Source organism: Chenopodium quinoa, unplaced genomic scaffold (assembly GCF_001683475.1).
Source record: "Chenopodium quinoa cultivar QQ74 unplaced genomic scaffold, ASM168347v1, whole genome shotgun sequence".
NCBI lineage: Eukaryota > Viridiplantae > Streptophyta > Magnoliopsida > Caryophyllales > Amaranthaceae > Chenopodium > Chenopodium quinoa.
Genome location: NW_018744421.1, coordinates 349071 through 363364, shown reverse-complemented (window position 1 = coordinate 363364; position 14294 = coordinate 349071). Strand labels below are relative to the sequence as shown.

Sequence of the window (14294 nt, the reverse complement as noted above, 5' to 3'; positions counted from 1 at the left end):
ATACCCCGTATACGTGGACCAATCCCACGGTGACACGTGGCCCAATTATGGGGTGACACGTGTCACCACGGGAAGATGCCACGCAATCCAGAGCTTTTAAGGTCTTAGGCCAATCCCATAGTGACACGTGGCCCATAGGGTGACACGTGTCAACACGGGAAGATGCCATGTGTCTAGGAAATATGACCCTTCTAATAAACAGCGCGCCAAAAAGCCCTAACAACGTCAGGGCCCAAATTCCGAGAGATGACGCTGAAAGACGCAAAACGGCGCCCCTAGAGGGGCACGTGGCGATCGCTGATTGCGCAACCAATCATGTCACGCAAATCTAGGGTATAAACCTTAGAGAAGGGCACGAATCCCACCCCTATAAATACCCCAATCATTTATGATGGGAGGGGGGATTTTTGGGGCTATTAAAAACACAGAGCATTAAATAGCTCCAACTTCTCTCTACTTTCTCTCTCTAGCCCTTTTTCCGTTCTGATCACTGACTTGATCGTCGGAGGCGAATATTCCGTTGATCGGAATATTCGTTGTTTTGCAGGTAGGACCGACTCATTGCCAGCAGAGCGTGACCAGTATACCAGGAAATCCAAAAAATACCCGAAACACTATCAAACTACACTACTATTGGACCCATGTCATGGACAAACCAAACTGGATCGGCTGCTTTCTTAAAATAGGTTTTCAAAAAAAAAAAGAGAGGAGAAAAGAAATTAAAACTATCCGCAAAACTAAACTTTCCACATTTTCACTTCATTCGATTATGATTTGACGTGAAAAGTACTGATCACTGGGTTTGGTTTTTGGGAGACACAAATGGGTGTCTACAAGCATCCTCAGCAGCGACGTCCTTAACTCCAGAGGCACCAATTCTAGCAGCATCCTCGGCAGAAACTTCAGCCTCGACATCAAGGATGGCTTCAGCAAAAACGCCATCAAGAGTCTTGGTACCTTCATCATTTCCTTTAGAACTGCAGTGGACTTAGCATCATCTCCAGGGACGTCACCTTCAGAAGCCAAGTCAGCCTCGGTGCCCAAGGACGCCAGAAACTTATCGAGTTTTCCTTGAGCAGCATCAACAGTCAAGCGACCAGACAAGAAGTGCTTTAACAACTTAGCACGAGATGTCAGCTGATCAAGGCACTTAGAGTTTACAGCATCTTCCCGAACCTCAGCCAAGGTAGTTTCCATGTCAGTCACCTGTCTTTTCTTCTCTTCCACAGATTCCTCCAATGCGGCAAGGCGCTTTCCCCTCAACTCCATAGTATTGTTGAAACCGGAGATCTGCATGTCCTTATCCTCGACTTGCTTCTTCAACTTCTTCACCTCATCTTCAGCAGCGTGCTTTGCATTTCTTAGAGTCCCAACTGAGGCTCAAAGAGAATTCAATTCCTTTTCGTTAGAAATAAAAAGCCCCCGAGTGGCGAGCAAATTTTGTAGAGACTGCGAAAACTAAAAAGAAGGGTGTCAAAACAAAGAGTGACCTGAGAAAGAGCAAGACGTGGAAAAGAGACTTACGTTCAATTGAAGAGACACCGCTTCACTGAGAATTTGAGCAGGAGACATCTTCTCTAGACGCCTCTCAGCACCAGGAAACAACAACTTCTCTACAGCCGGCTAAAGCGACGTAGACATAGACAGACCAGCAAGAACGTTAGAAGGGACACGCACCACATAGTCGACATCCTTTGGGGCCCTAGGAATCCCCTTAGCGCGAGGACTTTGCATTGTTTGGATGGGAGGAACATCCAGTACCACGTCCTCAGAACTGTTTGAAGATTGCTTTCTTTTCTCCCTCCCAGCGCGTTCCAACATCTCCTCATAAGACATCTTTGACTTCCCAGATTGAGATTCTGAAGCAAAACAAAATTAAACATCCCAACACGAAAGCGCTAGAGCAGAAGCAAGATATCGGGGTAAGTGCGTTCTTACCAGCAGCCATTTTTTCTCCTTCACTAGTTTGTTCGGTGTTCCCTGTCGCACTAGCAGGACGCTCGAAATTCCGTTTCCTGACTGTGATGCTTAGAACAGCCTCAACCTTCTTTAAGCTACTCCTCCCTGGTGAGACCGTGGCAACGTCAATATCTGCGACAAATTAAGCCATAAGAACCACGTCAAAATAAATTAAACAGTTAAGTGACAGAAGATATAAGCAATACCTCCGTCACGCCAACCACAACAAATCCAACTAGCTTCTACACCCAAAGACTCCCTATCAACAAACAAATAGCGTGACTTCTAGCCACGATCATTCACCCCTGCTCGTTCGACCAGAGCGGGATGCCCTTTTCTCAAAACTAAGGTATATCTGTTCCTCTTAGAGAAAGTTAGTTTGTATGCATAAACCAAGTCAGATAGGTTAAAAGGGTCTTCCCAGTCTTTAGTTTCCTATTCAAGAGTACGAGCAACCCTCCAAAACTGCGGCATCACCTGCCCGAGGCTGATATCCAACACCTCCATCAAGGATCTAGCTAAGCGGCCAAATTGGAGAGTGAACTCCAATTTAAAAGGATACTCGTACAGCAAAATGTGGCCTTCAAGACAGTCTTCCGGCCTTTCATCGTCGGTTGGAACTTGGATTAGAGCACATTCGGGGAGCCCAGCTAGAGCCTTAAAAGTCGGGACATCACCCTCACCAAGATCGCAAGGAGGATCTTCATTATCAGCCATATCTCCAACTATCTTACTTTCACCCCTTTCTAGAACCCTGAAAACCTAGTCCTTTGAGGTAAAATTAACTTCCTAGTCATACAATAATTACACAATCAAAAGAAATCAAAGACCGAAATTAAGAAATTTACCTGAAAAAGTTGTCGAAATTCGAGTGAGTCGCCGGAAAAATGCAGAGTTAGCAGCACAAGAACAAAGGAGCAATTTGAGAATTTTCAGAGAGAGAAGGAAAAAGTGAAGGAAGTGTGTAGAAGTGGACGAGGAACGGTTATTTATGTATCAATTAGGTGGAGAAGTTATTACAATTTTTGAAATTATAGTGGGTAAGTGGGAAGTTAATTGTTCCCTTGATCTACCCACGATCAACCCAACAATTGGGGGCAAATTTTTATGGGTAATTTCTTGGCTCGTCTCGAAGCATGACAAGTCGCACGTTCAAAGGGACGACAAGCAGTGAGCAAAACAGATTCTCCTCTAAAGGCATATTGACCAAGTCTCCAAAAGATATTCGTTCAACAGTTTTATTTTCTAGATTCAAAGATATTCTCCTTCAGATATTTATCGCCAGCAAAGAGATAAGCCCGAGACTAGGTCTAGTAACAGCCTCCGGATTCTAAGGAGGTCGTTAGATGGCTCCAACGGCTCTATGAACGGCTTAGTTAACCTAATTAGCTCTGTTATAAATAGCTGAGTAATTGTATCGCTTAGGAATCATCTTATCTACAGTTCTCTAGAATTAAAACTCTAACGCTCTCGCAATCATTGCAATCACCATTGTAATCATCAGTTTTTCATAGTGAATCGGTGGTCTTGCATCCACCCGCAGTTTTTCCTGTGTTTGGGTTTTCTGCGTCATCAAAATCATCTTGTCTATTACTTTTTACTTTTCAAATACTCTAGTCGTTGTACGTCCCAGCCTTGGATCGCTCTTGAGCGAAAGTTGGCATAAACAGGTTCTTTTTTATTGGCAAATAGAAACCTGTTTACCTAATTACTCTCTAATTACTTAATTATTTACTAATTTTCTTGATGCCTTCTAATTACCCTCTAACCCACTTGATTATTTACTAAATAAATTATTTTCTAAAAAAATCACCCGCCAACCACCATCTTCCCTTCCCCCTCCCTTGGAAGCAACCTCCTCCCCCATCGACCCATCGCCAAGATCTCCCCACCACTGGCAACCAACCTCCACCGCCTGCCGACCTCCCCTTTCCCCCTTATCCCCGCCAGCGACCACCCGCCTTCTTAAACCCTAACCTTGAGATGTTCTCCGATTCTAGCTATTTGTAATTAATAATAAATAAAAAAAATGCATTTGTGAACGGAAGCGGCCATGTTGATAATGTCAGGGAGAGAGAAAACATTAAGGTGGGCATCTTCCATTTGAGGTTAAGGAGTTTGGTGGAGAGGGAGACGGTAATGGCAGGTTTGATAATGGTGACAACCTACCACCACAAAAAATGCTGCCAGTGGGGTTGAGGAGTTTGGTGGGCGAGAGGGGGGAGATGGAGGTTGAAGGGAGGAGAGAGAAAGTGGTGAATGAGAGTAAGTGCATGTTCACATTTACTGAACTAAGCTCAACAGAATTAAACTGAACTGATTGGAGCTGAAATGAACTAAACTGAACCGAACTGAACTGAGCTGAAATGAATATATATGAGATAGGAAAATTAGGAGCTAAACTGAACTGGACTGATTAGAGCTGAACTGAACTTATTAGAGTTGAACTGAACTGAACTGAAATTAAGTAAATGTGAACAAACCTTAAAGCTAGATGATTCGCCTGTTGCCGCTGAAGATGGGTTGCCGAGGGTGGCTGATTGAGGATTCTACGCAGTGGCTTAGTTGGGTGAGAAGCGTGCCAGGTGCGTGGGAAAGGCAAGAGGGTAGGGATGGACGAATGGTGGTGGAGTGGTGTTTTTTGTTTTTAATTCATAAATTAATTTAATTATTAAATAGTTAAGTAAGTGTTAGAAGTTAATTAAAGAAATAGTGGTTGATTGAGTAAATTAGGGATACTAGGTTTCTTTTAACAAAAAAGCTAGATGAAGTCCGTGTGATGCACGGTTTGTTTGAATTTTTTTTAAAATATATTTTTTATTGTATGTGCTAAAATTTGTTATATATTTAGATAAAATTCATAATATCAAAGGATAATATTTTATATTTAATTAATTCATACACAAAAATCTTATTCGACAATTTTTGCTTACATGAAATTTGAATTATTTAATTTTAAAAGAAATTAATTATCTCTTATTTTATTGGCTACAATTAAAATTTATAATTCTACGTGACGCGTTAAGAAAATTAAATCTTATATGGCTCTCTAAAAGCTCGGGAAAAAAAACTACCATTATATATATATATATATATATATATATATATATATATATATATATATTAGATTTCACAATTGGGTTTTTTTTAACCAAAAAGGTTTTAAAAGGTTTTTTTCCGCAAAATGGTGCTTTTAATTTTTTTTTTTTACAAATTTTCCTTTTTCTAATTGTTCTATATATATATAATTTTTATAAAAATTAAAGAATAAACAAAAAAAACCTTCAGTGCCACCCGCCGACTGGCCGGATCCAACCGCGCCGCTGGAATAGCTAGACCAGCCAGCTAGCCACCCTCCCTTTCTCAATTCCCATTTCCTTCCTCCTTGCATTCCCAGTCTCTCTCCTCCATATAAAAAGACAATTTAAAATTTAAAACAAATTAAAAATTGCAGAAATTTGAGAGAGAGTGATGCCTAGTTACTCTCAGTGATTTTTTGTTTTCGGATATCTCACCTACCACGTGGGATTTGTTATTATTTTATTATTTTTTGTAAATGTTGGGGTTTGAGGTGAACTAACGGCGTCAAGTTCCCCCCTACCCAACTGTTGCTCATCCTCTTCATTCTCTCTCCACTGTCGTCCCAATTTTTGCTCCCCCTCTTGTCGCATCTCCTCAATTTTTCCTCACTTTTGTCATGGTTTAGATCGCCATGGATCACCAACTGCTGTAAATGGTTGCTTTCATACTAAGCTTTTAATTGTTTCATTTCAGTTACTTGCAATTTGCTTGTTTTGAGATTGATTTGTGTAAAAATTGGCGAAATTGATGCTTTAATTTGATGAAATTGGTGTTAATGTAGGTTTAATCGGTGTTATGTACTTTTTTTACTGCTTGATTTGTGTATTCTTTGACGTAAATTGGTGAAATTGTTTCTGTAATATGGTGAAATTGGTTTTCATGTTGTTATACATCTGTTTAAATTGGTGAAATTATTTATGTAATTACCTCATAATCTGGCCACATTGTTGTTATGTAGTGTGTTGGAGTTAGGCAGTGTTCTGATAGTCTTGTTTTGAATCACATTAAATAAATGCAGGGTTTCTAAATTTTCCTTTGAATTTTGATTGCGAACTTGTTTAATTATACAATGGTTTTGATTGAGTTGATGTGTGTATGACCTAATCTTATTTTTGGATTTCTACTGTTTTGGCTGATGTTGGGTGAATTTCTACTAGTGTCTTCATAGTGACCTGTGGTGTTAGTAGTAATTTAGGAAGAAGTTCAAAGATGGATGAGTTAGGGGCATTGATTGAAATAGTCCCTAATATAGACAAGTTGGACAACATTTCCCTTACACCAATGGGGGAGACCTCTTCCCCAATTGGGCCAATTCAGACCATAGAGAGCCCTGAAAGTGTTTCTACAAAGTCTGTGATGACCTCTGTTGAACCTCCAAAAGTTGGAATGGTGTTCCGTAGCTGGCAGGAAATAGAGGAATATTATAAATCATACGCAGAGCAATGTGGCTTTGGAGTTAGCAGGGTTCAAAGTGCATTCATGATTAAGAAAAAGAGAAGGGGAATGACCTGGAAGTGTGAATGTTGGGGTGCCCCAAATATGAGGGAAAAGGGTGACGCAAAGAAAAGGGAAAAGTTAATGGAAATTGGCGGATGTGTTGCTAATGAGAATGGTGACATCTTGGAGGATGAGCTTGCTAGGGGCAGAAGGAAGTCGAAAAAATGTTATTGCCAAGCTAGGATTTACGGCAGTGTTAATCGTGAAGGGCTTTGGGTCTTGATAACGGTGGAGTTGGAGCATACTCATACCTTGGACCCCGTTTTGGCTAAGTTAGTTAAAGAATATCGTATGAAGAAGATGACGCCGTCAGTTCATAGGAAATTGATTAATTATTATGAGGTTGGAGTATCGGTGACTCAAATTCGTGGATGTATGAGCACGGAGAATGGAAATTTGCCTAATGTTAAGGATATGCAACATGAGGTTTATAAGGATAAACGGTCGAAGATGGCGGGTGGAGATGCAAAAGCGATGATGACATTTTTTTACTACATGCAAGCTGACAATCTGAAATTCTTCCATGCTCATAGGTTGGATGAAGAAGGTCGGTTGAATGATGTACTTTGGGTTGATGCTAGGAGTATGATAGCGTATGAAGATTTTGGAGATGTTGTCTGTTTTGATGCGACTTATCTCACAAATGAGTACGATCTTCCATTTATTAACTTTGTTGGAGTGAATCAACATGGTCATTCTCTGTTGTTAGGATGTTCTCTTGTTTTGCGTGAAGACTGTGACACTTTTGCTTGGATTTATCGATAATGGTTGACTTGTATGGGCAAGGCTCCCGCAGCTATTTTAATTGATCAAGCAGCTACAATGAGGAAGCCACTAGCCGAAGTTATGCCCAACACCCGACATCGATGGTGTATATGGCATATACTGAGGAAATTTCCTGAGAAACTTGGGAAGTGTGCCAAGTAAGTAATTTCTGTGATAGGCTAAAGAGTTAAATGTCTCTTGTATTCTAAATGGAATTTTGATGATTTGGATTAGGTTGTGTTGCTTTATAAAATTCTGTTTAACTGATTTGGATTAGGTTTTGAGTTGTTTTTCCTCAGTTAATTACATGTGCATTATAAGGTGTGAGTGATAGAAAACATTCTGACCTTATTTCTAGGTATAACGATTTCAAGAATCCTTTGAAGAATGTGATATACGACAGCTTCACAATAGATGAATTCGAAAGAAGGTGGTGTGAAGTAGTGAAGTTGTATGATTTGGAAGAAAATGAATGGCTCTAAGAGTTGTTTGTAGAGAGGCACATGTGGGTGCCTGCATATATGAAAGAGTATTGTTGGGTTGGGATGAAAACAACGCAGAGGATTGAGAGCATTAATAGGTTCTTTGATGGATTTGTTAATAGGTTCCAGAAAAATATTCTCAATCTCTGAAAAAGCGTGTGGATGATGAGATAGATGCTGATGATAGGGACCGCAAATACGTCAGGCGTCTTGTTAGTGTATTTAAGGTAGAGAGATTTTTCCAAAAAAATTAAACTGATACAAAATTTCAGGATGTCCTAAGAGAATGTGCTCAAATGTTGTATGTTGTTCTGAAGGTAGAGGACATTATAAGTGCTACTGCAATTCAGTACTTGATTGAAGATCGAGTTTGGATCAGGAAAAGTGGCACCAATGAAGATGTAGTGACTGAGTGGTACAGGTTTTACTCAGTGACATTCAATCCAGTTACAAAAGAATGTAGTTGTGACTGTCGTAAGTTTGAGAAGGATGGGACTATGTAGGCACGTCATAAGAGTGTGGGATCAGAATAAGGTCAAAGATACTCCCCCAAGTACGTAATTTCCTGATGGCGGAAAGACGTGATTAGGAGGCACACCCGGGTCAAAGTTGCATACCATGATACAAGTCAAACAGAGGAATGAAAAGGGTACAACACCTTGCTACCTTATCTTGATTCTTTATGCGAGGAAGCGTCTGCAGTAAATGATTACACAGTAGAGACCGTCCAAGCAGTAGTTAAAAAGCTATGTGAAGAGGTCAGAGCAAGTCGCGCAAAACTGATGGAGAATACTACATTACCGACCTCTGAAATTAGGTCTTCACTTCCATTTCCTCAACCAACCACCACACCAAGTTCAACTCCTACTCAACAATCAACTCCCCAAGTATTCACACCAAGATCAACTCCTAGTCACCAATCAACTCCCCAAGCGATCACACCAAGATCTACTCACCAAGCATCACCCGATGCAGTGACACCGAACACCGGTTGTGCCAGACCTAACCCCAATATCAGTAAAGGATCTACAACCAACAATGATGGAGTTAAAGATCCAATTATTAAAAAAAAACCTCGAGGCCGTCCAAAGGGATCTCGGAACTAAACCCTGCTGAGTTAGGTTACAATACCACCAAGCTTAACACAAGAAAGGTCTTACATGTAACACTAGAAATTTTTATTTTTCCTTAATTGCATGTATTCTTCTGAATATGTTAACTCTCTTATGTTATACTTGCTTGCAGGACTGTGACAATCAGTCAGTTGAACCCCAACCTAGTAGCTCCAATGTCAGAACTAAGTTACCGGTAACATTTTGGAAGCTGTTTCACCCAAAGATGCTATATGTTGTTAACATTCTATATGATGTTAACATTTTTTCATTGCAGGTGAAGCGTAAAAAGGGTCATAACCCATATGCTAAGTTTTGGAATGTTTCGACTGAAGTTCAAGTATCATGTGAAGAACTTCCTCTACAGACACTGACCGAGGAATATTCTACAGACTCCCATTTATTCTAATTAATTTGGCTTTGTGAGATATCACATATGTGGGCTAAAACGTTTGATCCAAACACTAGTGTGAGTTTATTATCATGGTGAATGTTGTCTTGAGTTTATTATCCAAACACCCGAGTTATGTTAATTGTGAACTCGATTTAGAAACTTTGTGTTGTTAATGGTGTTCTCGTTTCATATTTAGATACTGTGTGATCTAATCTCTTTACTTGATCTATTCTACCTATCATGATTAGTGTCATTGAAATTTTGAGTGTAAGGATTATGGTAAGGAATACGAAAGTAACTCTCTCATATTCTTAACAGTGGGATCTTTACAATTTTGACCCGTTGCTATCCCTCGTCAGAAAAAACTTAGTGTTGTTGTACTTTACTTATTATGTACAAAATTTATAATACTTGAATTACTTGTTTACATTAATGAACAATTAAGTCAATGTAATTATTAATATAAATGAAAAAATTATAAATCATATTAAAACAATTAGTAATTAAATTAAATTAATTAGTAATAAAGGACTCATTGTATTACTAATTGACTTAATCGTTCATTAGTGTAAACAAATAATTTTATAATACTTGAATTATTTGTTTACACTAATGAACGATTAAGTCAATTAGTAATATAATTAATAAAATTTTGTAAAAAATATTTTCTACTTATGCATGTATAGAAGTTTATTGTGAATGGACATATGAATGACAAAAAACATATCTACTAATTATTACTATGTTGAAATTTTTATGGGAATATGTAGTTTTTTTGGAAAAGAATCTTACTTAATGATTTCTGCCAAAGATATATTAGTATTTTAGTACGGTGTTAACCTTTTTTGAAGATTTTTTATATAATAGCCAAGGGCTAAGTCTTTGATTTTCCATTTGCATAAAGGCTTCTATGGCTTCACTCACTGCCTCCTTTACTGTTGAGTATGCTACTGAGCATCAATGTAGCGTGGTAAGGATTTAATAAGTCAGGATTTTCATTAATCTTAATTAGTGTTGCAACAATTAAGTTGGATTGTGCTATTCTAATTGTGTTATCCCTAGTATCTTATATTTTATAACTGTTGAGTAGTATGCTTTTCAGCATCAAAGATTTTAAGTTTGGTGAATTTTGATTATAAGTTATTTGAATTTTTATAACATTTAATTGTCATTGAATGATTTGCTTTTTGGTTGCTGATCTAATGAATAAAAATTTTCTACTTATGCATGTGTAGAAGTTTATTGTGAATGGACATATTTTCTACTTATGCATCTACTTTGACCTCTTATTCTTACTATGTTGATTAATTATTACTATGTTGAATTTTTGATGGGAAAAATAGCCTGGTATGTGGTATGGAAAAACCAGAGTTTCCATCTTATTTCGTTTTAGTTTGTAGTTTTTTTATAATTATACTCTAGTTTGGTGCTATTCCAATTATCACCTGCAATGATTTTAATTCAAATGTGTGTGTATACTCAGCCCATTCCTGGTGTGTTCAGAGATGTTTTAGACAATGGTTCTTTGTGTGTACGCATATTGTTGCATGGTAGTGTTAAAGAGTGGAAAGTAACTATGGTGCATGAAGAGGATGACGAGGATGTCAATAATGGCTGGAAAACTATCTTGGAAGCTGGTTGGCCTGAGTTTGTGAAGGACAATTGCTTAAATTATAGGGACAGTTTGTATTTCACTTACTCAGGGCACAATGCTTTTGTAGTCCAGATTTCAAGGGGAAGCATAAGCAAAGGAAAAGGAAAAGGTAAAGACGTAGGGAGTTCTAGTAAAAGACGTATTGGGCGTATACCGGCTTATCTAAGGTCTTCTCCGGAAATGATCGAGACCAATGAATGGATTGATGATCTTGTGCAAGGTTGCCCTTCACCTAATTTCCGATTTATTTTTACTGCAGCCTATCTTCGTAAAGCAGCTATTGTAAGTATCTTGATTATAAGACTTTGATAAGTTTACTTGTCACATGGTATGAGCTTATTTAGTGAAATCACGCTTTTATTATGTGAAATCACGCTTTTATTATTCTACTTTTTTATACAGAATATCCCAATTAATTTTGCAAGGCATTGGCTAGTTCATTACCCTGAGACAACTTATCATGCTGTACTCCAAAACTTTGACACTCAGTTCGATGTGGAATTATACATTGAAAAAAAAAACGGTGTGATCACTGAGTGCCTTATAAGAAAGCTGAGGGATTTTCTCGATTGCTACAATGTTCAAGAGAACAAAGGTGCTTTCATAACGTTGTCTAGGACAGCAAATCATCTTATATTTGATGTAGACCTAGTACTAGTTTAGGTGTTTTCTGCACTTGTTTTTCATGTGTTTAAAAGTCTAGTACCTACGTCCTAATCTGAAATTGCTTTTATGATTTCAAATGCAATCTAATGCAATCTTATGCATCTCTATTATCTAGTGGAAATGAAAATCGGATATTTGGATACGATCCCAAAATCCCAACCAAAATATTTTGTAATTTTTTGTCCTGATTATTTCTTTATAAATGCTATAATAATTCGTTATTTGAAAGAAATTTTTATATTCAATATTACATATGTTAAAATTAAATCTAAATTCACAAGTTTACCAACAATCAATTCACAAGTTAACCAACAATCAAAATATAAGCAGTAAAATCAACTATAATTCTTCCAACAATTCACCAATTAATTGTCTACTAAGTTATTGAAATAAAGCATAATTTCACAAATTTACCAACTAATAATTAAGCAAAGAAATGCTAGAGAAATAACATAAGTTAAACATCTCCAAAATGGAAATTGACCACTAATAACACAAATTACAGAAAGCAGACATTGCTAGCAAAGCATCCATTTCATGACATCCAAAAACAATATTACAAGTACCTAATTTGCAATGCACTAAGGAAGAAATTAATCCACAACTTCATAGTCTAAATCAAAGTCATATAAACTTACTACACTCACCCTTGCTTTCACATCCTTTTCCTTTGACACCCACAATTCTTCTCTTCCGGACTGGCTCCTCATCCGTATCACTATCAAGATTAATCGGAGACTAAAAATCGCTACCAATTTTTAAATCCTTACCCTTTTTTTCATTTTCGCCATCCTCAGCACATTTTGAGTTCTTTTCTTTGTTTTTGTTTCTCGCTTCCTCATCACATTTAGCAATTTCAGCATCAATGTCTTTCATCTTTTCCATAAACATTTCAAGCTTATGCTTTAGTTGAAAATGAATTTGACTGGATGCAATGAACTGCCCCTTTACATTATCTTTCCTTTTTACAAGGAATTTTCGGTACCAATCATTGAACGGGGTTTCATCATCGCTTCCTGCCATGGGAGAGGTTTGAAGCTTTGAAGTAAAAACAATAGAAGAAGAAGATTGATATGAAAAGGCGTTTCTGATTGCAGAGGAATGATGGGTAGATGTGTTTAATTGCAAAGGCAAGCCGTTAGTTATTAATTGTCCTTTCGAATTCCTTCTTTAGGTTACAAAAGGGAATATTTGACTTTTTCACTCAGTGCACGTAAAACGAAGTCACACTTAAGATAATAATAACTAAGAGTGTCAATCGGGTTTTTCGTTCAGTTTTGTGTTGGTTTATCGGTTTTCGGTTTGTAACAGGATGTATTTAAAGTGTTGGAATTATTAACTATTAACTTTGGGTCGCTCTTAAATGGTTTAAATACTTGATTCTCGGTTTGGGGTTGTATCAGTGCGGCTTGGGTACGGTTCATTAATGATTGAGTATTTGAAATAAATGAAATTAATTTAAATAAAATTTGGGTTACACATTTTAATACTACGTACTTAAATATTAGTACATATCAGATCAGAGATTAATCTTCTCATCATATCTCTAACCTTTAAATTAGGAGTTTTGCTAAAAATTACTCATAATTATGTTATGTGTTCGATTTTGATGTGTGACTTTACTTGCATATATTGTATGTCATTTGATTTTGATGTTTTATTATGGTTTTATTTAATTTCAGATGCTAAATTTTTTACTGATTGCTAAATATTTTCCTGATTTATTGCATGCATTTTAGATTGATTAGAAACTAATGCATTATTAATTCATAATAATTTTAATAAATTAAATAGTAATATTATAGTATAATTGAACATGGTCTGGTTTGAGTCTAAACCAAACCAAACCGCAAAATACGGTTTGGTCAATTTTCCAAACCAAACCAAACCATATTAGTATAGAAACCAAACCAAACCGCAAAATACGGTTTGGTCAATTTTCCAAACCATATTAGTATTGAAACCAAACCAAACCAAACCGTAATAATGCGGTTTTGTGCGGTTTGGTATGCGGTTTATGATGAGACGACATTTTTTCCTAAAAATTGTCAAATATTAATAAATTTATAATAAAGTTCAAATAATTAATCCAAAAGGGATTAAATTTTTACATTTGTCCAAAAAAATAATTCTGACTACATTATAGTTATATGACCTAATGAATTTTAAGTATTGATATTTGAGATTGAGTATAGAGTATAGTAGTATATTGACTATTTAGTCTTCTAATGATTTTTCATGTTTTTTTTTTATTTAAAATTTTTTTTTAATAATATGTAATAACTATTATAATTTATTTAAAAATTATATAAATATTAAACCTCAAACCGTATTTCCCTAAAAATCGAAACCAAACCGTATTTTTCCAAACCGTAAACCAAACCAAACCGCTAAAATGCGGTTTGGTCTGATTTTGTTACGGTCCAGACCAAACTGTGTACAACCCTAACTTTAATAGTCGCGTAAACTTGCAGCATCAATCAATCATTAATTCATACTTAATCAAGACGCATAATAAATAATTATAATTGGCTAATAATAATTTAAATATTCATAGTCTACGATATGATTTAGTTGACAAACCAATTGAGATTTACAACTGAATTCATCTAGCCTTTCCTATTCCCTAGCCCTTTTGTTATACTTCTTCAAAACCTCATCCAATTCCTTTTTTCATTATCTTT

At 36.8% G+C, this 14294-nt stretch overlaps 2 protein-coding genes across 2 annotated transcripts; both read left to right on the top strand.

Moving 5' to 3' along the window:
* The first annotated feature begins 5202 nt into the window (after positions 1 to 5202).
* LOC110696963 (protein FAR1-RELATED SEQUENCE 8-like) lies at positions 5203 to 9485 on the top strand. Its single transcript, XM_021874300.1, has 4 exons — positions 5203 to 7460; positions 7661 to 8937; positions 9030 to 9092; positions 9174 to 9485. Exon 1 carries the CDS (start codon positions 6250 to 6252, stop codon positions 7300 to 7302), a length of 1053 nt encoding a protein of 350 aa, XP_021729992.1. The 5' UTR covers positions 5203 to 6249; the 3' UTR covers positions 7303 to 7460; positions 7661 to 8937; positions 9030 to 9092; positions 9174 to 9485.
* A 570-nt stretch (positions 9486 to 10055) lies between these two features.
* On the top strand, positions 10056 to 11738 carry LOC110696965. Its single transcript, XM_021874303.1, has 3 exons — positions 10056 to 10260; positions 10774 to 11226; positions 11347 to 11738. Exons 1-3 carry the CDS (start codon positions 10201 to 10203, stop codon positions 11605 to 11607), a joined length of 774 nt encoding a protein of 257 aa, XP_021729995.1. The 5' UTR covers positions 10056 to 10200; the 3' UTR covers positions 11608 to 11738.
* The last annotated feature ends 2556 nt before the right edge of the window (positions 11739 to 14294 follow it).

Excerpts from the sequence above, each read along its gene's own strand:
- LOC110696963 (XM_021874300.1), top strand. The coding sequence starts at position 6,250 with ATGGATGAGTTAGGGGCATTGATTGAAATAGTCCCTAATATAGACAAG.
- LOC110696965 (XM_021874303.1), top strand. The coding sequence starts at position 10,201 with ATGGCTTCACTCACTGCCTCCTTTACTGTTGAGTATGCTACTGAGCAT. Across the intron at positions 10,261-10,773 it reads CTGAGCATCAATGTAGCGTG|CCCATTCCTGGTGTGTTCAG; the intron begins GTAAGGATTTAA and ends GTGTATACTCAG. Across the intron at positions 11,227-11,346 it reads ATCTTCGTAAAGCAGCTATT|AATATCCCAATTAATTTTGC; the intron begins GTAAGTATCTTG and ends TTTTTTATACAG.